General features: G+C 35.1%; 1 protein-coding gene across 2 annotated transcripts in view; it reads right to left on the minus strand.

Annotated features, from left to right (window-relative positions):
- Positions 1-1,118: 1,118 nt before the first annotated feature.
- CDH8 (cadherin 8) overlaps positions 1,119-24,031 on the minus strand; it is a 347,818-nt gene continuing 324,905 nt past the window's right edge. Inside the window, exons 3-4 of one of the 2 annotated variants that reach the window (XM_077132616.1) lie at positions 3,333-3,584; positions 1,119-1,928 (exon numbers count right to left, since the gene is read on the minus strand). In XM_077132616.1, coding sequence (XP_076988731.1) covers positions 1,432-1,928; positions 3,333-3,584 — 749 coding nt within the window. In that variant the 3' untranslated portion in view covers positions 1,119-1,431. The remainder of the gene's footprint in view (positions 1,929-3,332; positions 3,585-24,031) is intronic. The other variant, XM_077132617.1, reaches the window with a different exon arrangement.

Genomic DNA, 24,031 nt, shown 5'->3' on the forward strand with positions numbered 1-24,031 from the left:
ATTTAATATGCTCACATCTTCTAGTGCTGTTCTCTTTTATAATCTAAGACGTTCTTCACATCACCATGAAGATCAGGGAGAGAAATGCTAAAAACATAAGCAGTAAAATTATGTACAAATCAGTTCCTGCTCTAATACAGTAGGGATAACTTGAAGCAAGTTTATTGAAGGTGTCATTATGTAGATATCTAAAAGTCTAGAGTTTAAATATTCACATGAATCGATATATTCAGATGTTTGTGCTTGTCATAAAAACACCAACTACTAGAATAATGAACAAAATAGAAAACAGTCCAAAAGTTTCTCTGGGAAAATGTTATTCCTGCCATTGCCAGTTGCAATAACACTTCTATTCCATGGAGACTGTTGGCTCCCCTTTTGATCATATTGCCTGCCATACTCATCTCACCAAAATGTACATGTATTAAACATTCATTGTGTGTGTATATATAGATATATATATAAAACAATCTAAAGGCTTATTAATGGATATAATTTAGGTGTTTTTTCCATATAATCCCTTAAACTATAGATTACCAACATTAATAAATAAAATCATTAATGGACATCAATAAAATATTTATTTTGAGGATTAAACAAATAAATTCACGCGCTAGCAATAAAACCATCTGTCTCTTACGTTGTCCACTGTGTGAGACAGTCTTTTTATGTGTCCTTGTTGAAGAAGATGCCATGGAGGGAAAGAGTCAACCTGCATCTAGAAAACAAGTCTTTTTGAATAGGATTTCTCTCCTCCCACCATTGAGTTGGTAATCCCCACCCTGGAATGGATTATGGACATGTGAATATTTTAAGGCTCGACACAATATTTAAAGATGCTAGTCGGTCTCTGGCGAGCGGGGCCAACGTTTATGTACAATGCATGTGGTCACCGTACCGTGTAATCTAGGAAGCCTCCCAAACTCCAAAAAGTCATAATGTACAGCCGACCAAGTATTGCTTTAACATTTGTGGCGGGATCCTTGTTGGCAAAAGGGGGAAAAACCACTTTTTATTTTTTAAAATCCTTGCAGAAGACACATATCAGCAGCATTAATTCTTGAGGGTCCATTTTACTAAGAAAGCACCTTTTAATTTTGATTTTTGTTTTCCTCTTTTTAAACCATTTCTCTAAGGATTAGCCAGGATCCCAATCTTTGTCAGGTGATGGTCAGGTTAAATATCAAATATCCAAAGACTTCTAGACACTCCACATATTTTAATTCACACTCCACAAGATTTATAACCTCCTAACATGTACTTCTTATTTTTATTATTTTTTTTTGGTTCAACATTAAAATGTAGTTGCGTTTATAGATGATTGGTGCTAAACTTGCCTCTAAAACAAATAGCCACATTGGCTGTATCTAAGGGGGTGACCCTAGAATTTTACAGAATTCTCAGTTCCGCTGATCTACTTCTGATCCACTGTCAAGTTTCTTTATCACTTTCACCAACAGAGTAGAGTTCACCCAGTCTCTTAAAGCGGGGACCCCAGTCACTGAGGTAGTCAAAATTCTGGTCTGAGTCTGAGGCGGTGGACTCCAAAGAGCTGAGGGAGCCAGCCACAGACCCTCGGCCTTCATAGCCATAGATCTGGATGGAGTCATAGGGTGGGGCTGTGGGGTCATTGTCTGCCTCATGAAGCCGCACATTAATAAATTCATCTACATCAACACCATTCGGAACTGGAGCTAGCCCTCCTTGCCTTGGCATAAACTGCAGATCTGGTTTAATATCCTTACGGGGTAAAAATCCATTAATTCCATCTGGATTTTGCAAAGTGGCGATATCAAAAGCCTCGGTGTCCTCCTCCCCGCCTCCTTCGTCGTCATAGCGAATGATGTTTTCCCGCACGTCTTCATCATCTTTGATGATTAATGGTTCGTTTTTATGTCGTCGCAGCGTTACAAACAGTACCACGATGACTACAGGAAAAACATGACATAGCGGTTAGCCAAACTAGCATAGAACTTCACAAGCAATGCTCAATATGTGTTAAGAGAGAGGAACATCGTTTTTAAACTTATGAGTATATAGCTTTACTAACATTTACTGGGGAATTAAGCTAAATAAATTTCTGAAGGATGAACACTTGAATTTTGAATGAATACCTTTCAAGATTGGAAGGTGTCTCTGCTTATTTAATGGTGATGGAGCTGGGTTAAATGGATAGATTTGCATTTATTCATAGTGAAAGCTGCATTTAATGCTGGAATGAGCTCTGGACCGAAAGGCACAGAGTGGAAGAAAGCAGAAAATATAGGACTCTAACTTGCAGTGTAATTCGAGCAAGTCATTTACTATCCTTTGGTCCCAAGTTTACTGTAAAGAGAAAGGAGAAGGACAGCGCATCTCTGATATACTTTGTGTTTTAAAAATTCTTCAAGACTCTCCTCATTCAAATACTGCTCATTCAAAGAAGTGATCTATCAAGATCAATGACGAGATTTCATGAGCAACTTCTTTCCTATATTTGCTTGAAGACTGGATCGCCTCTCACTGGAAAGGTAGCCCTCAAGAGAGAGGAACACATACCCTACTAGCCAAATCAGTCAAATCAGTCAGGGCAAATTTGGTAAAATATCATATCACAATGATGTTTAAATCCAGGGCACTGAGTTAGCAGAACAGATGTAACTGGAAAGCAGATGTAACTGCATTTACTCTAAGGCGATTTTCTTAAGGGCACAATAAGATACAACTTTTCTTTTTTATATTTTCCTCATGTCTATGCTTATTTATATAATTCTTTTTTTTGTGTGTGGAAAGGTTACAGAAGTCTTACCTTACTCTACAGCCTTCATCTTCATCTGATGTTAATATCAAGACAGATATATAAGAAATACAATGTGATGTTGCAGAAATCATATTTTTGTTTGTTTGTTTCCTTTTATCTCACCAAACTTTGTGATCTGATGGCTGTGGCAAATGATTCTACATATTGTTCATGTAAAACATCACTGTGCTCATATGAGAGCCCCTATTCTAGTAACTGGGGTGCATGAGAAGATCTGGAGGTCTTCTAACCTTCCAGAAGTTTTTATGATAACACATAAATGCTCAACCTAATTCAAGAACCCTTAAATTTTACCCATTTTTTCAGCGGGAACATTATTGAAAAAGATATTGAAAAATTGTCTCCAGCTGGGCCTTTATTGTCATTTGATTTTGCAGCTCCTTTGGTGATTTTGATACTTGGAGAATTGCAAGAAAGTCCCTCTTCCCCAAAGAATGCTGATACCTGACTAGGTCAGAGTTTGCTGTCCTAATTTATAGTCATTTAAGAACCAGAAAAATGATGACCATCAGGCTATGAAGGAAATACGTACCTAACAGCAAAATGATGCATGCTAATATGGCAATTAAGGCGCCCATACTGAGTCCAATTGGAAGGACATAAGCTTCAACATTGCAAGACTGGACAATACCATCACTGCTGCAGCCACAAACCCGGATGGTCAGGGTGCTGGTGCTACTCAGCGGAGGATTCCCACTGTCACTGATTATGATTGGTAAAAGATAGACTTCTTGTTTCTGGCGGTTGAATCCATTATGCTTTGCCAAAATACTCAGGGAATTATCTGGAAAAAGTGAAAATTAAAATAGTTTGCATCATTTCAAAATGGCTGCCCAAACAACACTTGCTTTTCTAGTTCATAAATCCTCTGCACACTTCAAGACACTACAAATTGCACTGGACCACTCAAGGTTTCTCCTTCTCCCCTCTTCCTACTTTTCCAATAGGCACGGTTCAAAACATTCACACACTAACATGGAACCCCATGATAAACTACATAGAGATTTACCATCACCTTGGAATTGCAACAAATTCTTTTTATAACCATCATCTTCAAGTGTCCTCTCAGGAAACATAAATTATTCCATGCTCCATAAATAAATGAAAATTTCTCTCATTTACACTGTCCACCATATTTTGAAGGCATGTTTGAGAGGGTCTGTATTAAAAGACTATATGAAAAGATGTCATATAGCACAATGTACTTTGTTGACTCCTCCAAGTATCTGTAAAAAGAATGTCATCACCAAGAACGTTTAAGCTAATATACAACTAAAATCCCATCTAACTACTACATTGAGTAGATATGCATATCTATTAATATTCTGAAGGTAGAGTAAACCAATGATGTTCACACAAATAAACACAAAATGAGAAGTCACAGGAGTAGATATTCAATTTTGCACCAATTCATTAATTATATAGAGATGTATATTAGCTCTCCAGAGCAGTACTTAAATACTTAAGGATACTTAATACATAAAAACATAGACGTACTTCAGCTCAAATAAGAGTGTTTAGCAATAAGTAACTTGTTAATCCTGTTGTCCTCAGATAGTTTACTCTTAAGATGAATTTTTTGTTGTCCTTCATCGCTCTCTCATAAACTATCATCATATTGTATATATTAATTAATACCTTATTTTTTCTCACTTTGATTAAAGAAAGTTATCTATTCAAAATAAGAACATCATTTATCTAATGCTGATATCTAGCTTCATTTAAAATACATAAACATTATTCTGGTTAGTTTGTACAGTATTATTAGGGAAAATTGACTGTCTCCATTGGTATGTTTTCCTCAAATATTGGAAAGTTTACAGAACTCAAAAGACTCAGCTATCTTGTGGTTGAATATTAAACCAGTAATTCTCAATCAGTGTTTTCCTGTTGCTGATCATCAATGGTAGCTATTCCTTTCCAGAATAATCAAACACATGGACAGATATTCCATTGAAATGAGTATAAATAAGTCTGTTAAACTACCTGTATCATATAGTACTGTACTAGGATTTAATAAAATGATAACTATTCCCCAAAATGGGAATATGAATTATATCTATTTTTGCTTTGTTTAAGATACAATCAGGCCAGTAATGCTTTACTAGTCAGTAAGCAGATAAATCACTCTGGATGAGTTAATAGATTTTTTCTAAATTTCCTCTAGTTGTGGATCATTATAAAGTAATTTGGAAAGAGAAAAAAATGTTTCTATTGAAGTTATGCAGTTATATACTTAGTGATTCAGTAATTTATATTTCTTCGACCTAGAAGGGAATTCCAGTAAGCTAAAAGCAGGGGAACATTCCCACGAAGAAGATACAAAATACATATCTATGTTATATTTTTGGAAAGTGTGCAACATGTTTGAGCACTGTTAATGTAAAAACATTTGTAGATGATGTCATATAAAATACTTCAAAACAAAGGATGGAAATTGTTCTCCAAGATGCAATTAATAAGATTACAATGAGGTTTTGTCTTTTTGGGGGTTTTATTTATATGAGAAACTAACCACATATTTTCGCTTTAAAACAGTCTATAATGATAAATTAAGATCTGCAGCAGGAATATTACTGGTTGTAGATTAAAGTTTTCTCCTTTGCTACTTAGGAAAGCATTAGTGGGACTAACACAAAACTCATATTATTTACTACTCTTAGCATTTACATGTCGGTCCCCTTTCTACACCAGAAAATCTTTGACTGGATAAACGAAGATATATGAATCATTTATGTCAAATTTTACAAGCTTCCTTTAGGCAATGTTAATTTCCTACTTGACACCTCCAATTAACTTTTTCTGTTAGTTATAAAGTAAATAATTGCAAGTTTATTGCTATAAATGTCTTGAACTATCTAAATTGAGAAGTTTAGATGATGCATTCTAGTAGAATAGAAAAAAGCTACTCAAAGAATCTACTTATATTCCCACTATTTAAGAGATAATCTAAAAACTTGGCATGCCATAACTTTATATGGTTGAGTTATCACAGAAAACTATTTATCATATGCCTCACCTCACATTTTAAATATTTACGTGAATCATATTTTCTCCTTAACTTTCATATCTTCGTAATTCACAATTTAATTGATAAAATACATGTGACAGGCGCATATATTCTTTTAATCTAATTCTAGTTTGTTAATGTGGAGTTGGAATTCTAATGGCTGGGGTTATTCCCAAGCAGGCTTTAAGCTAAACATTACAGGGTAGGGGAATGTGCCTTAGTTTCAAGAAAGAGGTCAGAACATTCAGGTAAAGAAAGGCAAATCATTTAAGTCAAATTTTAGTGTCTAATCGGGCAGCCTAGAGCTTGATTTTGAGATGGATGCTGAAGAAGCAAAAGAGATTATTATGAAAATAACCTACCAATTTTGCTTTTAGACGCTAATGAGAGACAGGTGACATGTCTAATGATGTTTTAGGCCAAGGACAATGCATGGTCACACATGCTCAAACAGAAGCAAGGTTGGGGTAAACTACACTGAATTGGGCAATAATTCAAGATTGAGATTCACCTTCATGGATAACATAAGAGAGAAAAGTTAATTGTGAAATATATCCTACGAAGCAATCTCAGGGGCCCTCTAAACGCTAAGCCAATTTTTTGCTACTTTGGGGTAAGATGATGGTTTTAATCATTAGTCCTTCTTTATTTGTTCTTTTGTTTCCTCTGTGATATGATACTTATCTGATATGTTAACATAAATCACTAGATTATGCAAACTGAAAAATTAAGGACTATAATAGTAGACCCATTCAACAAATACATGTAAAAATGTCTCTGGTGTTTTGATGAATTTGTAAACCATCATGTGAGTATTGATGGACTATTATGAACTATGGCCTTCAGAAGTAATTCCCAAATGACACACCTTAAATTGTTATTACAACAAATCTGTGTACAGAGACTATTATTATGTTATCATTTTAATAAAGAACATAAGGCACTAGGGCATGCAATTAGAAAGTGATAGAGTTGAGATTCAATTTGGGAAATTTGATTTTTAATTTACATAATCACTTTGGGAAATTGTGAATAATGTGTTAAGCTTTTTTTCATGTCACAAATTTTGGATTCATTAATTGTCATTTTCATTGGTTGTCTGGTAAAGAGTTTGATGATTGTTTTACAAAAAGTGTACATTGTATGGGTAAATGATATATTTTATGTATCCCTACAAATCTGAGAATATAATGTATACATATTTTATTTTTAGTTGTTGTTACTGTTCTTGTTGTTTTTCCTATAAAGAATGTAAAAGATCCATAAACTGAATAAACTGCTTCGATTGTCATTTTTTCATCAAGACTTTTAGATGTTAATCAATTATCATTTCTAATTTGGTGTTATGGAAGAGTGTATGAGATCATCCCAAAATTTGAGAGAGATTACTGCTTTTTTTTCAGTTTTATTTCTGATTTATTTATTTGGAATTATCTATAAACTGATACATGAAGGACATATATCAGAGAAGTAATCTGATGTCCCCAACCCTTTATTCCTTATTGTGAAATAGCATATAAAAATATTAAATGAATACTCATGTAGCCACAATCCAGCCTTAGAAAAAGAACATCACCAGTGGATAATCATCACTAGTATGTCAGGACCACCCCATGGGCCCTTTTATGAACACATCCCTCGTCCATTTCCCTGGAAGTAATCACATCATCTGGAATTGTGAATTTAACCAGTATATTTATTTAAAACTTGGTTTAAAATCCCATAAATGTAGACTATATTTTGTGTACATGTTTATGATGTATATCTTTTATTAAACTTTATATATTTTTAGTTACTTTCATGGCAATTTAAGGATTTAAAAAATTGTAGTTAATCAAATTTTGCTACAATATAGTATTCCATTGTATGAGAACAGTTTCCCTTTACTAATCTTTCCTAATATCTCTGAACATTTTTGGAGGGTCCTATTTTGGAGCTATTGCACATAATACTTAGATAAGCATGTTTGTACATATACCCTGGTGCTTACACGCACAATTTTCTGTGGAGTAAATACTTAGATGTGCAGGATCTATGTGGTAAGGATAGTACCTATTCATTGTAGCAATATTTGCTACCACCAGAAGTTCTTGTTCTATATCTATCTTAGCATTTGCCTTGTCTGACCCTTTAATTACACCAAACTGGGTGGTTAGTAATGAATTCTCATTGTAGTTGCAACGTTTTTTCAGGTTGCACATCTTTGCATGTATTTAAAGGTTGTTTCTTTTTCTTCTCAAGTGAAATACTTATCATGTTTTGTTCTTTTGTTTTCTTATCATTTTGTGTTTGATGTCTTCATTTTTTATTGAATTGCTTCAGTTCCTTTATTAGGTTGAATCAAATAAAACTGTCATTTTTTGGGGGGGAAATTAATCAATTATCAGCTGTTCTATACAGTATAAATAAATATATTCAAAATATTTTTTTAATTTACATGTTATAAATACCTTCTTTCATCTTTAAGTTTATGGTGTCTTCAATTAAAATAAAATATTAATGATAATATAGTCTAATTTATTATCTATTTCTCTACTCTTACAAGAATTTATTATTGAATGAAAGCAAAAGTTAATAAAAATATCAGACTTAATTTATTGTCCTAGAGTGCATTTAGAGATTTAGTGTTGATCAATCTATATCTATCATACATCTATCATCTATACACTCTTTAAGCACATTTAAAATTTCTCCTAGATATTTCTTCTTCCTTCCATGGCCTACAAGATCTGCATGGTATAGCCCTTGCCTGGTTATCCAGCCTCGTGTCCTGCAGCTTTGCTCCTTTCTCTCTATGTTCTAGCCAATCTGGCCTTTTCTGAGTCTTTCCTTTCACATTTCTTTGTCCTTTCACATTTCTTTGCTCCGTCCTTTCTATTTTGCACTGATAGAGTCTCCTGCTTCTCTTTATCCTTAATTCGCCTGGTTAAAATTTATTCATTCTTTATGTCTGTGCTTAAATATCACTTCTTCAAGGATAATTTTCATCACCACTTCTCCCCCATTTCCACACTAAATTATTTGTATGATCCCATAATACCTTTATATTTTCATCAAAACACTTATGACAAAAGAATATATAGTAACAGGAATTTGATAGACACGGGACACACATAAATACACCAGGAAACTTTCAAGTAGGGAACGATCAATTTAAGATGCACAATGAATGCTTGGAAAATATTTGGCAAATAAATGAATGACTAAGTAATCATAAGCCATATTTGTGGGGTTCATATTTATTTCCCTTCGTGTAAACATAAATCACAGAGCTCAGTTTCAAGGTATTGGAAAACTGGTGATTAGATTATCTCCACTGAGATATGACACACCTAATTACGGGTGTGAACTTTTAATTAGATGGAGATGTGACTCCATCCATTCAAGGTGAGTCTTGATTACTTTCCTGGAATCCTTTACAAGAGGAAATGACAGAACCAACAGAAACTTCAGAGCAGAGCTGACACAGATATCAACACTTGAAGAACAGAGCCATGGGTATTTGGAGATGTTTAGGCCCAGCAGACATCATCATGAGATGTTAAGCAAGTCAGAACCTGGAGAGAGCCAAGGGAAGCCAAGAGATGAAAGCAAGTCCTGGAGAAGCAACATGAGGAATCCCATAGGGCCAGAGGCTGAAAACAACAGAGCCAAGGAGCAAGGGACCAGTAGATACCAGCCATGTGACTATAAAGCCGACAGAGGTGTTCCTGACCCATCAGCCTTCCTTGAATCTTGGATCCCTTAGTTTGGACATTTTTATAGGCTTAGAAGCATAAAATTGTAACTCACTAAATTCCTCTTTTTAAAAGATGTTCCAGTTCTGGTAAATCGCATTCTTGCAGCTTACAAACTAACACATATAGCTTGAAGTCATATACAGAAATTTAAGAAAAATACTGATGGTTTCTGAGCTTTCTTCTGTGCATGTTTCTTATGTAACATGAGAATAAATTGAGGATGCATATGCTCAAATAGAGAAGGCTCAAAAAGAAAGGAATTTGTCCTAAATTATCTCAAACATTGTCTTGTAAAAGATGTACACACTAGAATTTCTTTTACTGAGCTGAGATAAGACACTATAATCCTCCATTCAGAGGGGGGCACCTGGGCCTAATGGTTAGTCTAGGAGGGATTTCTTCTTCATTTATTGATATTTAGTGTTTGCGATATTTGTAGTTGGAAATTAAAGGAACATTTTCATGTGATATGAATACTCTTGCAAGAACAGTTTCTTTTAGTAAATAAGGCAAAATAAAATTATTAATTAATTTTATATGCATCCTTTATGGAATAAAAAAGCCTATCTACAGAGATGGACTATCACTACCAGGATAATGCTTAGACTTTGTGTACTTCATCTCATAGTCCCTAACTAACTTCTTTCTTTCCTTCCTCCCTCCCTTGAATCATTCTGTGCTGTAAATAAATAATATTAGCCATTATTAATAAATAATAGCCATTATTATTGCTTTTTTTAAAAAAAAACCTATGTTCTTTCCACATTGCCCATTTTTTTTCCTGATCAAATAAAGGAGGCAAGCCCAAATTCTCTTTAAGTGTCATTCATCTGTCATTTTTACCCTGATATAGAGCTTTTACTTTGGCCTAGTCTTGTTTATTTGAAAGTATGGAGCTATGGTTTTTGTTTGCCCTTTTAGATTCAAGCAAGAACAAAAAGGAGCTAGAGTTAATGAAGGCACTTGCCAAATATGTATGACAAAATGAAGAGATGAAGGGAAAATCAGTAGATATTAAGCCTTTTTTCAAAACTTGTTTCCTGACATTTGACTTGCAGATTTAATTCAAATTTTCTTGGTCACGTCAAAAGGGATGAAAGAGCAAGAAGGTCATACAAAGGAAAATTGGCACTCTATTTAGTAAGTATGGATAAGAGATTTAAGTTCTTACGATTGTATTTTGTTGTTATTTTTTTATGAAGAATGAGCAAGACAATGGAGACACCAAATCTGTGAGCTTTCAGCACATTAGATGCTCATATATGCAGCATCCAATATTTAGAAATATGAAGAAAAGATTATAACATCCACCCATCATTTATATCTTTTTATTCTAAGCACTGACTCTTGGTGGAAGCAATTATACTGTAATGAATTAATAAAAAACTAAGACTCCATGAAGTCAACCTCCTCCAGTGCTATTATAAGTTAGTGCATAATTTATTGAAAGTGTATCAACATACTAAATATGCCACAAGCAACTGGAAGTTCTGAACCACCTAATTAGAGCATTGGCTTAATTTTCACTGTTTTCCATTTCTTACTTCATTAGTTTGACTACCATGCTACCTGATGTTAGCAATCTTAGTGTTTTATCTGAATGTTGACTAGTTACCAAATGTACTAATTTTAATAAACTATTTCTGAACATGAAAAATTGACCAAGTTTCACTTTAGGAAAAAAATTGCTATTGAAAATTATTTTGGAATCTCCTAGATTTACAGCAAATTTAATTATTAGTCAACAACTTAAAATTAAACAAAAATTAATTAGCATTTCTAAACAAAGGAACACTTACTCCACAGGCTCTCTGCTTTCTACAACCATCCAGCCCTTAGCATTCTATAAATATTTGCATGATTCTTATTTTGGAGAGGAAATGAACAGAGGGTGGGCTATGATTTTCACTTGCAAAACTTAAGACTCATCAAGTGACCTATGAAACTTAACCAACACTCTAAAATTCATTGAGAAGCTAGATCTATTGTTTTAAACTTGTTATTCTAAAAGGATATACTTTGTTTAAAATAGCAATGTCTTTAAAAGTGATGTTTCTTATCTCCACTCTCTTTTTTGTCGTAGTTGTTGCTCTTTATATGTGTTTGGGGTGGGTTGTGGAATATTAATTTAGTTGTATACATGAACATCTTTTATAATCTTATAATTTTATAATCTCCCAAAAGATATGTTCAGATTTTAATCCCTAGAATCTCTGAATATTACCTTATTCGGGGAAAGAGTATTTGGAAATGTAATTGAGGTAAAGATCTGGTAAGGTAAGATCATATGAGATTACAAAGTTGGGCTCAGACTCTAATGACAATTGCCTTTACGAGTTGTAAGCAGAGAGGTAATTGACAAATGAAAGAGAGGAAATGTGACCACAGAATCAGAGATCTGGAATGATATGACTGCAAGCCGAGAGAAGAGGTAAAGAAGGGGCTATCTCCTGGCCTCTCCAGAGGAACATGGTCCTTCTGACACCTTGATTTTGGATTTATGACTTCCAGAAGAATGAGAAAACAAATTTCTGTTGTTTTAATCATCCTGTTTGTGATGATTTGTTATGGCAGCCCTAGGAAACTAATAGTATTAGTAAATCTCATTAATTATTTATGGTTTACAGCAGGATAGCAAGTTCTTATTCCCACTTTGTATACAAGGAACAGGTTGCTTTATTTTTTTAAAGATATACTGACAAGGTTGAGGCAAAATGGCAGCATAGGGAGGTATGAAATTTAGCCTGCCCCTAGAGCAGCCAGCAACTATCTGGAACAACTGTTTGGGGACATATCTGACTGCAAACACATTGTACATTCCATGCAATTGGAATAGGTAGAAGGGCAGAGATCACAGCATGGAACTGTAAGTAAAGCCCCTGAGCTGCAGAGGCAGGTACCCCTTCCCTACAAATCGCAGGCTGCTGGAGACATTTCCCAGTGGGAAAAAGTAGTAGACTCTACAAGGAGCAAAGGAAAGTACTTCAACCAAATACCAATTGTGGTTTCAATTAATATAGTTGTACTACTGAATACAAGTCTAAGGACAGATAAATCCCCCCAAACCAGGAAAGTACTCTGAGACCTCATTTTCTTGGTAAAGATGGGGTTGATGAAGTAAACAAACAAAGGAACAAACCAAAAAACATGCAGAAGTTTCTGGAGCCAGCCAAGCTCAGAATACTGGAAAAGGGTTTTGCCCCTTTATAGAGTTAATCACAAATTCTGGCTCTTGACTGGTAAACCTTGGTGGCTGGGGACTGGGTCTGAAAAAGAATTTTAGTTTCTCTCTCTCTATTTTTTAACAATATTCTAAGTAGCTCATTATAGAAGTCCTACAGCATTTTCAATTGTCAGAGCCACCCAGGCAAGGATGAGAGAGAAAGTAACAAGTCAAGTGAAGGAGATAATTCCCTACAGGGCCTATCTTCTCAAAGAAAAGGGAGAAGGGCAGGGTCCAGCACATGTGGTGGCCCTCCTGCAAACAATTCAGACCCGAGGAACTGGGAATCAGAAACAGCTTAAGCTTGCTTTTTACCTCAGCCTCTGTTTTAACCACACGTGTGACAGGCTGAGAATTAAAGGCTTCTCACTACGTTACACCCCTGGGGAGTTGTGGGCTGACAAGTCCCATGTGCTGAGCAGAATAGGAAAAACAGAGAGCCTAGAGGCTCTATAGAAAAGTCAGACAACCTGCTGGGGCTCATACTTAGGGAAACTTGATAATGATTCCACTCTCCTCCCGAGACCTGGCCCTACCTTGTCTGGGAAAATCTGATTGGTGTCAATGATATCTGGGGAGACCCTCTTCAAAAAAAAAAAAGGTTTCAAATAAGCAAGGCAAGAAGCAGAAAAACAAGAGCTGAAAAATTCCAAACAATTAAATAGAAGCTATGTTAAAGGTCTAGAATAAGTTGAACTAAATGCCAAACAACAGAGAGAGAGCAAAGCCAACCAATAAGAAAACTGTAGATAAAAGAGTGAAAAAGAGTAAAAAATTACGAGTCATATCTAGGAAAAATGAAGATATGGCCCAGTCAAAGGAACAAGCTATCACTTCAAATGAGATACAGGGAGTTGAAACAACTAATTAATGTGCAATCAAACATGCTAAATCAAGTCAAAAATCAAATCAGTGAGTTGAGGGAAGATATGGCAAAAGAGATGAAGGATATAAAGAAGACATTAGTCAGTCTTAAAGAACTTAAAAGCTTGAAAAAAAAATTGGCAGACTCTCTGTCCCTAAGCACAGCTCTGCAGTGAAACCATTGCCCTCCCCACTACATTGAATATGACATCAAGGGATGGATGTCTCACTGTTGACATGGGAAATGACTCCCAGGGATAAGCATGGCCCTGGCACCATAAGATCAACAATGCCATCCCGACGAAAAGAGGGAAGAGAAGTATAACAAATAGATATCAGTGCCTGAGAAAGTTCAAATAGAGTTGAGAGGCTTCGCTGGAGATCACTCTTACTCATGCTTCAGTCAGACATTGCTACCTATCATAACTTGCCAACCCCTAACCAAAACCATTCCTGCCAATCCTAAAGGTCACGGAAGGCATTACATAAGATTATACAGAGGTTCCATAGACTAGGGTAACTTTCCAAAACCTACAACCTCCAGATGGGTCCCTCAACTAGATAGGCTCTTAAATGCAGAGGGGCTAGTCTTTCCAGAACATCAAGGAGTTCAGTTCCATCTCCCTATCAAATATTATTGACAGCTCTTTCCAGTATGAAAAGTTAGAATAGGCATAACCCAAATATCCCTAAAGAGTGGGAGAAAGATCAAAGGTGATGATGGAGTTATACCGAGAAGGTCAGGTTTAACAGATGAGTTTGACTGCTGAATCTTATATGATGTTTCTTTTAGCCTCCATTAACTTAGAGCAGGTAGAAATAAAAACCTAAACTTGTGAAATTGTAGCCCACATCAAACTCTGAAACCTGCTCTATAACTAATTGATGCAATGTACTTTGACATTTATTGCTTTTATGTTATACTTTTTTTTTTTTTAGGAGAAGGAGGAGTGTGATAGAGAAGATAAGATTTAACAAATGAGTATGACTGCTGAATCATTATATTGATATTTCTCTTGTTCTATGGTGTCTTGGAGCAGCTAGAAGAGAAAATGAAAAATTGTGAAACTGTAACCCCTACCAAACTTTAAAATCCATTACATAGCTACTCGTTAAAATATACTTGAAAATGTACTGCTTCTTTGTATATGTATTATATTTCACACACAACAAAATACAAATGGCAGAACTTACAGCAATGAAAGGCACAGTAGAAGGATGAAAAAGACAATGGAGACTTACAACAGTAGATGTTCAGAGGCAGAAGAAAGGCATAGTGAACTAGAGGGCAGGACATAAAAAAGAAGGAAAAAATATGAGCAGCATTTCAGGGAATTAAATGACAACATGAAGCACATGAATATAGTGTTATGGGTATCTCAAAAGGGGAAGAGAAGGGAAAAGGGGAAGAAAAAATAATGGAGGAAGTTACCACTGAAAATTTCTCACGTCTTAAATAAGACATACAATTACAGATCCAAGAAGCACAGAGTACTCCAAACATAATAGATCTGCAAAGACTTACTCCAAGACACTAATGAGATTGTCAAATGTCAAAGATGAAGATAGAATACTGGAAGCAGCAAAAGAAAAATGATTCATCACATACAAAGGAAGCTTGGTAAGACCATGTGCAGATTTCTCAGCAGAAACCATGGAGGTGAAAAGGCAGAACTATGCTATATTTAAGATAATGAAAGAGAAAAACTGTCAACCAAAAATTCTGTGTCTGACAATAGCGTCTTTCAAAAATGAAGGAGAGTTTAAAATATTTTCATACAAACAGCCACTGAGAGAGTTCATGAAAAAGAGCCCAGTTCTACAGGAAATATTAAAGAAGCACTACAGACAGATAGGAAAGGGCAGGGGAGAGAGGTATGAAGAAGAGTGTAGTAATGAAGACTATCAGTAAGAGTAAAAAAAGAAAAAAACTGGCATATAAAATAAAAAAGACAAAATGGTAGAAGAAAGTATGCATTTACAGTAATAACATTAAATGTTGATGGACTAAATTCCCCAAGCAAAAGACATGGAATGGCAGATGGGTTAAAAATAAAAGGTCACAACTATATGCTTGCCACAAGAAACTTACTTTAGACTCAATGACAAAATAGATTGAAAGTGAAAGCCGGGATAAAAGACATTTCAAGAACCAGGAAAGAGTGAAAGTAGCTATAGTAATATCCAACACATTAGACTTCAGATGTGAAACTATGAAAGGAGGCAAAGAAGGATACTATGTATTGATAAAAGGAAAAATTCATCAAGAAGACCCAACAATTATAAATACTTGCATATTGAGCCAGAGTGTCCCCAAATACATGCAGAACACACTGACAATAATGAAGGGAGAAGTAAACACATCTACAATAATAAAGGCTTCAATATACTGCTATCACCAATGAATAGAACATCTGGACAGAAGATCAATAAGGAAACAGATTTTGGATACTACAGCAAAAGAACTAGACTTAACAGTTATTTACAGAACATTACACCCCATAACAGCAAGTTAAATATTTTTCTCAAGTGCTCATGGATCATTCTCCAGGAGATACCTGAGGTTGGGTCACAAATCAAGTCTCAATAAGTTCCAAAAGATTGGAATAAAATAAAATACTTAATTTTAAGCAAATGGAATGAGGGTGGAAATCAGTAACAGCTGGAAGGCTGGAAAATTCACAAACATATGGAGGCTAATAAATGCATTCTTAAACAACCAATGGGTCAAGGAAGAAATTACAGGAGAAATCAGGAAAGATCTAAAGGCAAATGAAAATGAGAGAAAAACATGTCAAAATATATGTGATACAGCAAAAGTGGTGCTGAAAGGGAAATTTATTGCCCTAAATGCCTATATTAAAAAGGAAAGTGCAAAATTGGGGAACTAACTGCACACTTGGAGGAACTAGAGGAAGCATACAAACTAACCCCCAAACAAGCAGAAGGAAAGAAATAATAAAGATTACATCAGAAATAAATGAAATCGAGAAAATGAAAACAACAGAGAGAATAAACCAAAACAGAAGTTGGTTCTTGGAGAAAATCATTTAAAATCAATGTGCCCTTAGCTAGGGTGACAGAGCGAGAGCGAGAGTGAGAGGCTGCAAATAAATAAAATCAGAAATGGGAGATGTGATATATATACTGACCTTGCAAAATAAAGGAGATACTGAAAGGATACTATGAGCAACTATGTTAATAAACTAGACAACATAGATGCGATGGACAACTTCCTAGAAAAGTATTAACAACCAAAATTGACTTAAGAAGAAATAGACAACCTCAAGAAAACAATCACAAGTAAAAATAAAAGTCCAGGACCACATGGCTTAACACACAAATTCTCCCAAATATTCAGGAGAGAATTAGTGCCAATCTTTCTCAAATTCTTCAAACCAATTGAAAATGAGAAAAAGCTACCTAACTCATTCTATAAAGCCTAATAACAAAGCCAGACAAAGAAACAAGAAAAGAAATTTTCAGACCAATCCCTTTAATGAATATAGATGCAAAACTCATCAACAAAATATTTGCAAGTCAAATCCAGCAGCACACTAAGGGAATTATACATGACCGAGTGGGATTTATTCCAGGTTTGCAAGCCTAGTTCAACACAAGAAAAATAAATTAATGTAATATACCACATCAATAAATCAAAGCAGAAAAACCACATGATCATCTCAATTGATGCAGAAAAGACATTTGACAAAATTCAACATCCATTCCTGGTGAAAATATTTCAAAGGATAAGAACAGAAGGGAACTTCTTCAACATAATAAAGGGAATATATGAAAAACCAACAGCTAACATCATTCTTAATGGAGAAAGACTGAAAACTCTCTAAGATCAGGAACAAGACAAGGATGCCCATTGTCTTTATTATTATTTTAAATTGTGCTGAAAGTTCTAGCTAGAGCAATTAAATGGAAAAAAGAAATAAAACACATCCAAATTGGAAAGAGAGAAGTAAAACTTGTATTGAATCAGAAGACATGATACTATATATCAAAATCCCCCCCAAAAAAAATCTACAGGAAAGCTATTAGAGCTAATAAATGGGTACAATAAAGTGGCAGAGTACAAAATCAATATCCAGAAATCTGTAGTGCTTTCTGCACACTAGTAATGAGTATTCTGAGAAGGAAATCAAGAAAAAAATTCCATTTACAATAGCAACCAAAATAATAAAATATTTAGGAATAAAGTTAACCAAAATCACAAAAGGCCTTTACACAGAAAACTACATGAAATTGCCAAAATTAATCAAAGAAGACCTAAATAAATGGAAGGACATACCATATGCATTGATTAGAAGATTAAATATAGTCAAGCTGTCCATTCTACCCAAATTGATTTATAGATTCAATGTAATATAAATTAAAATCCCAACAATTTATTTTGCAGAATTAGAAAAACCAATAACCAAATTTATTTGGAATGGCAGTGTGCCCCACATAGCTAAAAATATCTTGAGAAGGGGGAATGAGGTCTGTGTTAGTTAGATTCAGTTGTCAACTTGGCCAGGTGAGCATACCTAGTTCTGTTGCTGCAGACACAAGCCAATGGTACATGAACCTCATCTGTTGCTAATTACATCTGCAGTTGGCTAGGAGTTGTGTCTGCTGCAATGAGTGATGCTTGACTTAATTGGTTGGTGCTTAAATGAGAGATTGCAACGTAGCACAGCCTAAGGAGCTCGGCATTCCTCATCTCAGCACTTGCAGCTCAGCCCAGGCCTTTGGAGATGCAGAAAGAAGTCACCCCAGGGAAAGTTGTTGGAACCCAGGGGCCTGGAAAGAAGACCAGCAGAGATCATCCTGTGCCTTCCATGTAAGAAAGAACCTCAGTGGAAAGTTAACTGCCTTTCCACTGAAGAACTAACAAAATAAATCCCCTTTTATTAAAAGCCAATCCATCTCTGGTGTGTTGCATTCCAGAAGCTAGCAAACTAGAACAAGGTCGGAAATTGCACACTACCTGACTTTAAAGCTTATTACAAAGCTACAGTGGTCAAAACAGCATGATACTAACATAAGATAGATATACTGATAAGTGGAATTGAATTGAGTGTTCAGAAATAAACTTTTTCATCTATGGGTAATTGATCTTTTATAAGGTGGTCAAGACAACTCAACTTGGACAGAGCATCCTCTTTAAGTAATGGAGTTTGAAGAACAGTTGACCATATCCAAAGGAATAAAAGAATACCTGTATCTCACACCATATATAGAAATCAACTCAAAATGGATCAAAACCTAAATGTCAGAGCTAAGACCATACAACAATTAAAAGAAAATGTATGGAAATACTTTATAAATCTTGTTATAGGAGGTGGTTTCCTAGATCTTACATCCAAAGTGCAAACAATGAAAAAAGAAATAGGTAAATGAATAGCCTCAAAATTAAACACTTTTGTGCCTCAAAGGATTTTGTCCAGAAAGTAAAAAGACAGCCTATAAAATTGGAAACAATAATGGAAAACAAATATCAAATAAGAGTTTAATATCTAGAATATGTAGAGTTTCTACAACTCAATAACAAAAAGACAAAAAAAGAAAGTTTAAAAAAAATGGGCAAAAGATATGGACATACACGTTTCAGAAGAGGAAATAAAATTGGCTCAAAAACATATGAAAAGATGATCAACTTCATTGGCTATTAGGGAAATGCAAATCAAAACCACAACATGATACCATCACACACTGACTAAAATGACCATTAGCAATAAATAAATAACAGAAAATCTACAAGTGTTGGAGAGGATATGGAAATAGGCACACTTATTCACCATTGGTGGGAATGTAGCATGCTGTAACTGTTCTGGAAGGCAGTTTGCCAGTTTCTCAGGAAACTAAGTATACAATTGTCATATGATCCAGTAATCCCATTACTAGGTATATATTCAGAGGAACTGAAGGCAAGGACACAAGCAAACACTTGCACATGGTATTTATAGTGGCTTTATTTAAAATTGCAAGGAGGTCAGAAATAACTCAAACGTCCATCAATGGATGAGTGGCTAAACAAACTGTAGTATAAACATATGATGGAATATTACACAGCTGTAAGACAGGTCATGAAGCATGTAACAATGTGGATGAACCTTGGGGACATTATGCTGAGAGAAGTTAGCCAGAAAGTGAAGGACAAATATCCTATGGTATCATTAATATGACCTAACATTAATAAGTGATCTTTCAGAGTTAAAGGTGAGAACACAGGATAACAGAAGTTAGAAAGAGGGCAGAAATTGTGCATTTGGTGTTGAAAGAATACAGAATGTTCAACAGGATGGTTGTAAAGATCCAGAAATGGATAACACAAAGCTATGTGATAGTAGCACAATATTATACGTACATTGAATGAAGCTGAGTATGAGTATGGTTGATGAAGGAGGGCTGAGGATGGGTAGGAGATCAAGACTGAGATGGTGCGCCCAGAGTGAAGAATGATGGTGATTAAATGTACAAATAGAAGAAAATTTTACATGAGGGGGAACAAATAATTGACAACATTGCAAGGTGTTGAAAATGGAATGATATGGGGGTGGGGAGAAAACAGTCAATGCAAATTAGGGTCTATAGTTAAAAGCAATATTGCAATATGCTTCCACTGAATGTAAAAGCAACACCCAAAGCTAAAAGTGGGGGAGATGGGAGAAGGGTATGGGATTCTTTGCAGAAGAAACACAATTGTCCTCATATAGATTGTGGTGATGAAAGCATGGCTATGTGTTTCTATCAGGAACCACTGATTTTACACTCAGGTTGGATTGTATAGGTTTTATGGTGGCAGTGCTCACGATTTGCAGTGGATGAAGGTGGCCTCAGGACAGCATGTTGAGTCAAATAAACCAGAAATGGAAAGACAAATACTATAAAGCCTTACTGATATGGGCTAACTGTGATGTGCAAACTCAGAATTGAACCCAAGAGCACAGGTTATCAGGTGAAAGTCTATCGTAAAGTTTCCTTGATTATAACCTGTGACAGCAGTCACATCTATTCTGGAGTTGTAACTGTCATTTCTAAATTCTGAGATGCTGAGCTCTTTGCATATAATCAGGTTGTTCCCTTGAACTCCCGATATTTGTGTGACACCTGAGACTCAGAGCTAGAGTTCTGCAGGTACATATGTCACCGTTACCCCATACAACAACTGTTATAAACCCTGAAAAAGTGATCAGACTTAAATTAGAGATATGAATGGAGCTGATCTGAGTAGACCAAGCTAATTCAGATGAAAAGGCAAAGGATGATATTGACTGTATAGTAAACCTTCAGCATCTTTTTGAGACCAAAGGAAGAGATGTTTCTTTGGTGTAAAATTTACATTTTTGGTAGCACACTATCTAATTTAACTTGTATTAAATTAAAACCCAAGACCCTTGATCTTGGAGCTTGCCCTTATGAATCTTATTCCTGCAGAGGAGAAGCCAAGCCTACTAAGGGTCACCCCAGAAAAATAGCATATAACTAACTACAACATCAGCCAGTTGTTAGTTTATTCTCTAATTGTGCTCCTTGCCCGTCCATATCTGATTCTGTACTCTGTGGTCCACTGTGCCATCTGTGCCTCTAATTTCACGCTCTGCCACTAAAGATTCAAATGAGGGAGAGCATCATAGAGAGAACAGAATATGGGCTGGGTGTACAGGAAAGGACTGCTTTGCTAAAGCGAAGAAATACAGAGAATACTTACTTTCCTTCTTCTCCCTATACCTTCTATATTTCTGTTATATAATATAGCTTTCTATTCTCAGTCCTTTTCCCTAACCTCTTTATAAACTTTTGGAGCCTCATTCACTTATCTAATTTCAAGTACCAGACTATGTTTCTTTATAGAACTTCAGCCCTATGTCTCCTCCATTTACTTACCGGGCATGTTCATTGGCAAGGTCTATTATACAGCTTCAATCTTTCACTAATGGATCTAATTATATATATTCCTATTCTTGCCCATCTCCAAAAATCCTTTTCTTGGTTACTTTTGTCACCGTATTTGAGGCTACACAATATCATGGCTGCATGATTTTACACATTTCTACCCCTAACCTGGAATAACCTTATGTCTTCCTTTTCTAAGTAAGGAAGTTCTATTATCCTTCAGTAAACAGTTGAACATTTACTGCTTTCTATATGGAGGCAGTAGAAACAACAGTCTTGGGATCAGAGATAGAATGACAGCTGGATTTTAAAGTAAATGTAAAGAAAATATAATGTTCTTCATTGTTTTTTTGAATAAATATGGAATAGACATCTATCACTATGAGTGAGTCCAAATGACTAGCAGTGCCTTGAACAGTCCAAAACATATCTAATCCTACATGAGTTGCGTACAATGAGAGGGGCACGTATCACTGAGCTTACACTCATTTTCACATTATTTTGAAAATTTAAATGCCTATTATACACTAGTCACTGATCTATCTGGCCCTCTTTGACACTACAAATTTTAAGACCATTTAATTCCACTTGAGTTTAAGCAAATAGTCATACAAACAGAAGCCAAGTGAAAAATTCATGAAGTAATTCAGATACAAATATCTGAGCATATTAAAATTACACATTTCTTAGATTTAACCCCAAATCAACTGAACAAAATTTCTGAAGTTGAGACTTGGTCATCTGCATTTTAAATGAATTATGGGTGTATAAAAGTTTTTTTGTACTTTTGAGAGTCAGTGCTCTCTATTCCATTTCTTCCTTTAAGTGATAGTGGTTAATGGTTTAGTTCACACTTCAGAGTCTACACTGGAGTAACTATCATGCTTCTGTTTGGTTCTGTAATCCAGCAAGGGTTGCAGCTGATAGCAATTTCCCTGCATAAACCCTTCTTTCCTGGTTTAGGGTAAAATAGCTGCTTAAAAAGGAGGGAAATGTTGCAAGACAATGTGGCATCCCTTAGTGCACTGAAGTCCAGTGTTTGCCCTTTTAGAGTTTAACATATTATATTAAAACAGCTTGGCTAAACACGTAGCTCTATGCAAAAGTCTTAATATACAGTGAGGCAAGAGGATAGAAAGCAGTTACGTAGATAAAATTATCATTCAAGCAGTGGCACATTATCTTTCCTCCCAGGTTGCTGGGAATGGCGTGTGCTTTTGAATCTTAAAACCCACATTCTTTATAATATTGGAAATAGTACACTATTTTGATCATACAAAAATGACTTGACGTTAAAGATCAAATTAATTCGCTTTTCCTCAAATTCACCCGCATTTTAACAGGTTAAAATGCAGATGGAGAGAACGGAAATAAAGTGATTGAAAAAGAGATACCTGTGTAGGTCACCCTTATGATTGAAATAGAAATCACATCAAACTCAGTCAAACCCTTTTTGTTGAAAATGTAATCTGATGAAATTCCCTATTGTTATACACTCCAGAGAAATCTGAATACATTTTCAAGTCATGCATGATTTCCTTTTAATACTTTCCTTTAAAATAAAAGAGAATTTTTGGATGAGCATTTTAAAAATATCTCCAAGATGATAGTTGATTTTCCAAGTTGAAAATGGATGTGTGGAACTTGCTAGCACTGGGAAGTGACATAAATACTCCTACCATCACATTTTCCATGTTTGGAAGAAGTTTAAGGAATTTGTTTTCTTGTGAACATTCTGAGACCTGAAGACTTTATGTTAGGTGTAATTTCTTTTTCTCCGGTATCCTTCTGTGAATCACTCTATTCTACAACAGAATTCTAGAACATATAGAATTATTTTTGGATTCCAATTCCATTATTGATTTGTTTACATTTTCAATAATTGTCCCAAGGTCATAAAAGATATTCTTACTGTGCCCACATTACTAATTAAGTGACGGAGTATTAAGAAGTCTTTGAGGAATATTTGTTATTCCATCTAAAGTGGTTTTTACAAGGCCTGTCATGTGCAAAGTCGTTAATAAGACTTAAAATAATAGTAAGTTATTGTTATTATATGCAGGATTATCAGCTAGCTAAGCTTTTATATGGAGTAGACAGCTGAATTTTTTTTTTAAGAATACCTGGGTGTAAGACCTCTCTTTATACTGAGCTTCTATTTGGAAACTTCCAAGTTGGAATAGAAAGTAAACTGTAAGGAACTAAGAAGATACATGTTAAGACATAGAATAAGACTGCAAGGTGCATATTGAGGGAAATTCCCAGAATGGAATATGAGACTTTTATTTTATCCAGATACATTATAAATTGGTTACCAAGGAAATGTCCTCCTTAAAATAGTGTAAATCCAGTGGTTAATGGTCTTAGACATCCCATTCTTATTTAAAGAATTATCTTATTCAAAGGCAAACCTAATCTCCAGATGAACTCACATCTCCCTAAATCACCTAGGAATAAGCCAAGAAACTTCAGAAAAATGTTTCTAATCTCCACAGAGATGAGTG

The sequence above is a fragment of the Tamandua tetradactyla genome, chromosome 16 (assembly GCF_023851605.1).
Source record: "Tamandua tetradactyla isolate mTamTet1 chromosome 16, mTamTet1.pri, whole genome shotgun sequence".
Lineage (NCBI taxonomy): Eukaryota > Metazoa > Chordata > Mammalia > Pilosa > Myrmecophagidae > Tamandua > Tamandua tetradactyla.